This window comes from Solanum dulcamara, chromosome 1 (assembly GCF_947179165.1).
Source record: "Solanum dulcamara chromosome 1, daSolDulc1.2, whole genome shotgun sequence".
In the NCBI taxonomy this organism is placed as follows: domain Eukaryota; kingdom Viridiplantae; phylum Streptophyta; class Magnoliopsida; order Solanales; family Solanaceae; genus Solanum; species Solanum dulcamara.
Genome location: NC_077237.1, coordinates 11,649,266 through 11,658,380, shown reverse-complemented (window position 1 = coordinate 11,658,380; position 9,115 = coordinate 11,649,266). Strand labels below are relative to the sequence as shown.

Sequence of the window (9,115 nt, the reverse complement as noted above, 5' to 3'; positions counted from 1 at the left end):
TTTGAGTTAGATATGTATATATATTTTTAGGAAAATATTTTTTTACTTGCGTAACAAATATAACAGAAATAAAGATTTTATTTTTAAAAAAAGTCTTTCGGCAAGTTAAAAGTATTTTTCTAAAATCATATGTATATATCTGACACAAAATAAGATGGAAGCCCGGGGTTAGGCGGGGGCAAGGTAGAATTTTTTAAAAAAAAATTAAAATAATATCTAAATTATTATTTGAGGAGGAGATAGAGTAAGAATTTTTTAAAAAACTTTTATAAAAGAAATTTAAAAATTAAAAATAAAACTAAAAAATGGGGGGGGGGAGAGGTTATGGTGAGAAAAAGTGGTGGAGCAGGATAAGAAAAATATTTTATATTTTATTTTATAATTATTTTTTGGGGGCATGGGGTGAGGGGTTAGTAATACTTTAATCTTTAATTTTAACTTCTAATAATTTATTTAATTTATGTCAAGATGGAATATTTTGTCCATGCAGAGTGTGATGTAACAAATTTTTTTAAATGAAAGAGAGAGTGTAGTACACCCACCATGATGAGATTGGAATAAAAGAGAGAGGTGCGTTTCTTAAACTAATAAGTGATAGTTTAGTTATAAAACTCACACTTCCAATAGTTTAGGTATGAAACTCAAAAAAAAAAAATAGTTTAGATGCGTTTTTGACACTTATCTCAAACTATTAATATACATTAGTACAAACTAACAATCGATTAAAAATAAATTACTATCACAATTAGTTTAATACATAAAGTGTTTTGTGTTCATGTAAAATACAGAGAAAGACCGCACCTCAAAATGTGATGTAGACAAAACTCCTAATATTTCTATTCACTTGAGAGTATATAGCTTGGCTTATAATAATCAAATCAATAGCAACTTGCTTTTCCTCCAATGTTTTATTAAATTTGCAGTCATTTTCCTTACCAACTTCACAATTCACATAATAATGGGTTGGTGATAATTTTGGGTGGTTGTTGAGTTTGCTTCTGACCTTCGTAGAAATTGAATAATGTCAAAAAAAAATAAAAATTGAATGATGTTCCAAAAATACAAAAAAGTTGAATGGTGTTGTTGACCATTCATACGTGTATTCTGAGGACTTTTATTCAAAGATGTTGAATTCAAACTCTTCGTGATTTGGATTTAATTGGGTTTCCAATGCCGATTCTGAACATCGGATAGAAAATCAAAAAAAAGTCATGTCATTTTTTCCACAGACTCTCATTCCATTTCGTTGACCACTAGAGGATGGATTTTTAACAAGGTACAAAATATATCATCAAATATTTAATATGATTCTATAAGATCTCGTTTCGTTCAAGTAACGGATTCTGGCCAACTAAAAGAATCTATTCATCAATCCAGAGATCATTTGGATTCCATTAATAATGAGGATTTGAAATATAACACATTGATTAATCAAAGAGAAATTTAACAACGAAAAGAAAGATTGATTCTTTGGGTTCTCCTTCCTTTCTTCAAATGAAACGAAAAGAGATAGACTCAGACTGATTTTCAAAATGCACTTCTAGATATTCCTTAATGTCCCAATAATTCACGAAACGTTAGAAGCAGATGATTAATCATACGTTTATGAATAAAATTAAAGAATTTCTTGAAAATTCTATAAGATTCGTTCGTTCTTTTTTCTCTGATAGATGGTCAAAACTTCACCTGGATTTGAATCATATTAAAAGGTCCACTAGAGATCAGAAATTTTGAAGAAAAAATGAGATCTTTCTTTTGTCCTTCCAATGCAAACACCCAATATATTTAAAAGAACAATTTTCTTCTTTCTAAAAAAATCCAACTTTCATATTATGCATGCAAAACTAGGATGGTTCAAAATCAAATCGAAATCGATAAATGAACCGAAAAAGAGTTATTGATTTATCGATGATGGATTATTGTTTTAGTAATTTCAATAATGATTTTAATTTTTTTATTATCGAGTTATCAGTTCTTAACGGTTTAATATTTTTTTAGCAGGTTAATCGATAACCCGATAGCAACTTAATAATTTGTCTTTATTATCATTCGGTATATAAAGTTCTTCACTTAGAATTTAATTTTCATACTTTTATTTTTTGTTATCTCAAACTCTTGGTTATTATATAATGTTTTTACATTTGCTTTTGAGTAAGACGTAATTTATCAACTCATGTATATTATTCATTTTGTTTTTCACCTTGTTTTTAAGTGATTTTCAATAAAAAAAAATTGTATCAAATCTTAACAGTTAAACTGATAATGATCAATATCCGATACGCTAATATCTTAATGGTTCTATAACGATTTAGCATGTCCATAAACCGATAACCAATAAGTCAAACAAATAAACTTCAAAACCGAACCGACCAATATACAACCCTATTCAAAACACACAACTTTTTTTGTCTTAAATATTTCTGAGATGTTACCTGATAACTGTGTAATTAGGAGCCCGTTTGGATAGGCTTAAAAAAATAACTTTTATGTATGAAGTGCTTTTAAAACTTTGAAGTGCAGAAAGTTATTTTTATAAATAAACAGTTGAGTGTTTGAATAAAAGTACTTATGTTGAAAATAAGTATTTGAATTTTAGGGTTAAAAGAACAAAAAGGATAGTTTGAAAATTTAGTTAAAGTATAAGGGATATAAAAGTAATTTTCATGGTCAAACAAAATGGCTTTAACTACTTAGAAAAAAAAGTTAGAAATCCTAACTTTTCATTTTTGACTGACTTTAAGAACTTTATGACTTAAAGTTAACATTAGGCCAACACGTCCAAAAGCTAAAAAGGGGCTTATAGGTTGGTTTGACCAACTTAAAACCCATCCAAACGGGCTCTAGATCACATTCCACAACGTTCTAATCCCTTCCCCACCCCCAAGAAAAAGGAACAAAAAGGAACCAGAAGTAGGACATTATACAACAAATTAAAGCTATGATAGCAACTTATCCAACCATCCAGGGTATAGGAAGAGTTGAAAAGAATGTCCATTTCTAAGAACATAGAAATGAGTTATAAGTAATGCTACATTCAAATACATAACCAATAGAAGGTTATCGCCCCCCGCCCCCCGCCCCCCGCCCCCCGCCCCCCACATGTTGCTCGAAGCCATGACTGGAGAACAATGAGGGAAGACCATTACGACTCCCGGACTTCCAAACTTCTTTAATTTCTATGTAGATATATATCTTATTCTGGTTTTCTTCATCTTCTGCGTTGGTCTCGGTAGGGTCCCTCATCCTCCTGGTCTTTCAAGAGGCCAAGGAAAGCAAGAAACCCGAAAAAGAAGAACCCACCTTTCCAATTGCCTCCACCACCCCCACCTCCACCTCCACCTCCATCATCATCACGAGGAGGAAACCCAGTCCCACCATCATCCAGGTCAGGAGATTTCTCCTTTCCTGCATTCAGCCCAGACATATCAGCATTCAAATGATACTTTTTTACACTGGATCTTTATAAAGTACAAAAATAGCTGTTGATAAATCATACTGAACATCATTAGTTAAGTACAGCTAAACTGATTCTATGATCTTTTTACAGCAGCAGGACGGAGTACAGAACATGAAAACAACTAAGTTTCTACCAGTTGTTACTAAGAGCATGAAAGATTACCTTGAACTGGTGCAACTGTAATGGTTGATGATTCCCGTGTAACCGTCTGTGTCTGTCCTTCAGCACATCTCGCATTCTGCATAGATGCAAGTACAAAGGGTCAAACAGAAATGACTAATAGTTTACTTGAATGATGAAGGAAACGGAAAACCAAATGCTGAATGCACGATTGCAAGTAGTAGTTGTTGTAGCAACAGCATCAAGAACAACAATATACATATTAGTAATCAGTCATTTTGCCTGTAACTTGAATTGTTAGAAAAAAGAACAAAAAGGGTTAAAAAGATTGGTATGTGCATAAAAAACATATGTGCAATACAAATTCGATCCAACCAAGCTCCCAATCAAGCAGAACTTGCCTATGGCGTGCAAACCTCTTTCACGGAGGGTTATTCTTAAAAATTGTATTTTCATCTCTGAGCCTCGAAAGAAAGAAAAATTGTTCTTTGTTTTCACTTCGATGAAAACAATTCAGATATTCGACGGAAAATACCATCTACGGGGATTGCATAACGCTTACTCCTAGTACTATTTAAGCGCAAAATTTATTGAAGATCAAGAGACATTTCAAATAAAAGAAGACCATGTTTATCTATTATCCTTTATCTAGAATTCTTTGTTCTTTAAATTTTTATAAAAAATGGATTTTTCTGAACCAATACATGATTGATAAATCCATGATTTTCTTTTAGTTCCTGTTTGGCATAACTTATTTTAAGCAGCTTATAGTTTAGATAAGCTAAGCCAAACAGACCCAATTATTTTTTGGGGCTTATTTTAAGCACAAAATGGTTTTAAGTTGGCTAGTCAAACACTCAAAAAAGCTGAAAACAGCTTATAAGTCTAATCCAAACGGGCTCTTAGCCTTTCTAGGATTGGGCTTATATTAATGGGTCTAACCATTTTCAGGTAATAAACAAACATATATCTCCAGATGTAACCTTCCCAAAAGATATATCTCCAGACTCTAAATGTTATAGATTCATATATCTATACATAATAACTAGTAAATAGAGAGGTTAATAAACTTGATTTTCGGGTACTTGTTTTAGCAAATGCAGTTGATTTCAATATGGTGACTGCAGAACCTGCTAGGCATGCAGAACTATATATACAGAGACATAGTCCAATATGATGACTTATGCCACAACCAGCTACTTGAAGTAGCATTCTGAAATTCCAAAGCTTCTCACAATGAAAGTTGCCCAAGATTAATATAAAAGGCATGACAAGTACGACTGACCCTCTAGGATTGCTAGAGGTATGTAATTAGCTAAACAAGGCACTGAAAGCAAATATAATTTTTTTAAAAAAGTACTCAAGAGACTGATACCAGAGCAGAAGAACATATTATTGAAGCACGCTTTTGTTGAACAGAACATATCAAGCGTCTTCTGTTGTTAATGAGTTGAGACTGCATGCCAAGCGGATGGAGGCCAGCAGGAACTACTGCTATTGGCTTGAATTGCTTCCGGCATTGATCTCCTGCTCTCACTGTGACAACAACATCCAATGACTAACAACATAGATAACATGAGCTACAGGTTGAGCAGCAAATCTTCAAAAGGATTTTGCTAACACTGGATTTTAAAGTATCAAATGTCTTCATGACATTGTTGTCACACCTTAAAAGTAACGTTCAATTTGATTATCAAAATATGTAAATATTCAATCAGATTACTTCAAAACCTAAACACCATCATATCAAGTAAACTAGAAAATCAAAGAGAAGAACACTTATTTTCCTTTTTTTCCTTTTTATCCATAGAGTTAAATAGCACCAAAATTTGAGCAAGCTAGACAATAGATCATAAACAAAAATTTAAACTTCTACCGATCTGCAGTATGAAGGTATTATATATTTGACATGAGCAAAAAATGGAGTAACATGGGCAATGAGAATTCATATAGTTGACCTCAACTTGTTTAGGATTAAGGAACAATTGTTTTTGTAGTTATTATTGTGTGAGGTGTATAATTGACAGTTAGCAGGTGAACGCCTATACACATTTTCATATAGAGATAAACGAAAGCTAAACAGTTTAATAGTATATGCAGAACAGCAACTAAAATATAACAAGAGGATCATTAATTAATGTGATTGTCTTAACTCACAGGCTACAGCACTTATGCAGCAATTCAAATACTCTTACATCTAATGTGGCAAAGGTTTCTCAGTCTAAAAGCAAGAGATGCTGATCTATTAATGTTTAACGTGATCAAGAATATGACAGTTTTCACTATGTGATCCTAATTGAATGGAAACATCAATGCTAGCATCCCTCTTTTCTGAGAAGGTAACATGTATATTCATCGCATCAAGTTAGTACTTGTATCCGATATTTACAATTACAACAGGCCTTGTTCATCTTACAAGGATTCAAAACAGCAATTCTAACATTCCTTCATAAGACATGTGGATGTACCAATTGAAAATAACCAATCAGGGATATACGCCCACATACCTATTGGCAAAGTAGCTGCATTAATGGTGGTGCTGGCAGTTAATGACATCTCTTAGCAATAATCTGAGTCTCCCTGGGATTGAACTCCTATTAGAATCCTGAAATCAAAGGGAAGATAGATTCAACATGCAATTCATACAGGATAATAATTGCACATGCAAGACAGTACCATCAAAGAAATTGTTTTTTCACGAATATGGAAAACCTTCCTCGCCTTTGGCACACTACAAGTGTTCTCGGTTGGCAAAATGAAACTACCAATGAAAGGATGGTAGAGTCCACTTCAAACTATGACTTCATTCAGTTATTTGAGTCATGTCTTTGAAAACAAGTGAAGCTTATGCATATATGGAGAATCATCCAATATTTTTACCGCAAACTGTTATTCTTGAAAAGGTACAGCTAATGCTCTGTGAGGCAACTAAATTTCTCCATTTTCATTCTAAAGGTAACAAAAATACCACTAAATTAGGGAATGGACATAGAGGGCCAACTCCATCTCAACTGCCCACGGCAAACCACATTTTCTCATGTTTCCTTTCTCTATCCATCCCGCTCTCTTTATAAGACATTACAAAGTTCAGTTTGGACCCAACGAGAAAGTTGACAAGGCAGAATTAGATGCATATGAAGGAAAAATTAGAAAACAACTTGTTTTTCCTAGGCCTTTTTCTAACTTGGTCCATAGAAACAACCACCATTCAACCTAAATCCTAAACTTTGGATGGAAACAAATCAAAGTCTAGTTGAAAACCTGAGACAGAGGATCCCTTTTATTCACCAAAGGGTTAATCTCAAGGAGAAATGTGCATTTCACTAAGGTACGCTACCATCCAGACATTAGCAGGCTCCATAGCTCCAAGCCTCCACCTTGGAGGAAATAGTTATGCATTTCAAGGTCATTATCTCCAAAAATAGTACTACTATAGTCAAGTAAAATCTTCTCAAAAAAAAAAGTCAAGTAAACTAACAACTTAATAACAAGTTATGTTGCAATCCCATAAAATTGTAAATAAACCGTCTCTTAGATCAGATGTCACATGTATTCTATTGCATAACCAAATAGATACCACCCAAGTATTCCTTCTTAAAAGGAGGCTCATAATGGCTCCTATTAGACGAGAGTGTGCTGTGTTAACTAATCTAGACGCTAGCAGCTTAAACAGGATTTTACATAAGCAGTGTCTATAGTTCGGCTTGTAAGTGAGTTTGGGTCTAAGATTTTGTTGGTACTTGGTATTAACGTTTTACTTTCTGTTTCAAATCAATAAGCAGTGAAAGCTTATTGTAAGTACACATGACATTTTTATAAAAAAGTATGCTTACAAACGCATATATAAGAAAATTTTCTGCAATAATGTATCAGATGACACCCTTTTCTGGAGGGTGTCGTCGCCCTGCTAGATGTTAGACAGCGCAACCTGCACTTGTTTTGAGATATTCCCAAATAGACATATGCCTCTAGTTTAAGCTTCAGTCACATTACTTTTCATCTGCCTTGACGTATTCATGTGAAATGATCTTACTTAGCTGTGTACTTCCAACAGATTTCTTAAAAAATATACATTTTCCTTTTGATAACCATGGTATCCGGGCCAGCTTGCGCGCACCTCGACTAATTCCACGGGATACTTACCACCTCCCACCAGAACAGGTACTGGATAACTATGTCCGCCAAGGCTATAACAAATGGAAAAAAATCACCTAGTGTTTTTGTCACTACTCGCATTTGAACATGCTCAACCACTTTAGTGACCACCAAGCCACACCCTCCTTGGTTTTAGCACTTATAAACCTCTAGTTTGTGCTAAAATATTCCGATAGTTTCACCCCCATAGCATATCAGGAACAAACTTGTTCTTCTACCACTCTCCTTATATTGCAAAACAATGAAAGTGGCTATACATACATACCAACAAAGGGTCTACTTCCTGCAAGGGCATAGCACTGCCAAAAAAAAAAAACATGTCCTCCAAGAAACTCTTAACTAGAATACACATCACCTTTTTCCTATCTCCTCTAAATAAAGTTGCAATTACTCCCAGCAAAAATAAAGACAGACCAATATCACTAAAACCCCAAAAAAAAAATCGCTTATATCAATGGGAAAATCCAATCTTTTCACAAAACAAGGTACAACTCAAATGATAATTCACAGGAAAAACCGTAAAAACGAGTAGAAGCACGAACCTTTTTCAAATACCCAATAGAAGGAGAGCGAAATCTGACTCTGTCAGTAGCCCAATAATGAAGAAAAATGATACAAAGAAGGGAAAATCCTTTGCTTTTCGTTAGGTTTCTGGAAGGAGAATGAAGAGAAACTTTGAAGCTTTGGATGAAGTTTATCCTTTGAAGAGGATTTGATCCGTCGTTTCGGACTTTCGGGTTAACCCAGACCCGTTTTACCGAGTTTAGGCTTTAGGGGTTTTTGGTACGTGGTGCGGTGGTGGTATTTGATTTCGACGATATTTGGTGTGAGATATAATTGAGATATTAAGGTATAATAATTTCAAAATAAAATGTAGGATATTTAGTATTTGGTTAAAGGTATTAACTAGTTATTGAATTATTTATTCCATCATTTTTATCACATTGATAGGATAATTATCTCATATACAATTCCAGAATAACTTGTTCTCAAAAAATCAACTCCTACTAGTTAATTTTTAAATTATTTTATCCTATTATTTATATTAAAATTGTGAAACTACTATCTTATATAAAAGGTCGATAAAATATAATTATAACGAAGCCTGACTAGGATACAATGTATGTAAATTTTACTTCAACCTCTTGAAGGTAGAGATCATGGGCTCTCAAATAAAATAAATCAAAGTAGTAATAAAACAAAGAAATAATAATTAAAAAAAAGATATAATATTTAGAATATACTTGCTTATTTCACCCCATGTATCAAACAAATCATATTTTTTTTAGTTGAAGAAATAACAATTCTATTTTTGTGCTATTGATTAATTTCAGTTTTGAACTTTATAATATTTGATTTAATAAATTTAATTTTTAATTACAT

The 9,115-nt window shown here is 33.2% G+C and overlaps 1 protein-coding gene across 1 annotated transcript; it reads right to left on the bottom strand.

Moving 5' to 3' along the window:
• Positions 1 to 3,079: 3,079 nt before the first annotated feature.
• On the bottom strand, positions 3,080 to 8,428 carry LOC129902079 (protein YELLOW LEAF 1, choloroplastic-like). The gene is made up of 5 exons (XM_055977116.1): positions 8,275 to 8,428; positions 6,085 to 6,182; positions 4,953 to 5,113; positions 3,620 to 3,695; positions 3,080 to 3,405 (listed from the first exon to the last, which is right to left on the bottom strand). Exons 2-5 carry the CDS (start codon positions 6,131 to 6,133, stop codon positions 3,209 to 3,211), a joined length of 483 nt encoding a protein of 160 aa, XP_055833091.1. The 5' UTR covers positions 6,134 to 6,182; positions 8,275 to 8,428; the 3' UTR covers positions 3,080 to 3,208.
• Between the last annotated feature and the right edge of the window lie 687 nt (positions 8,429 to 9,115).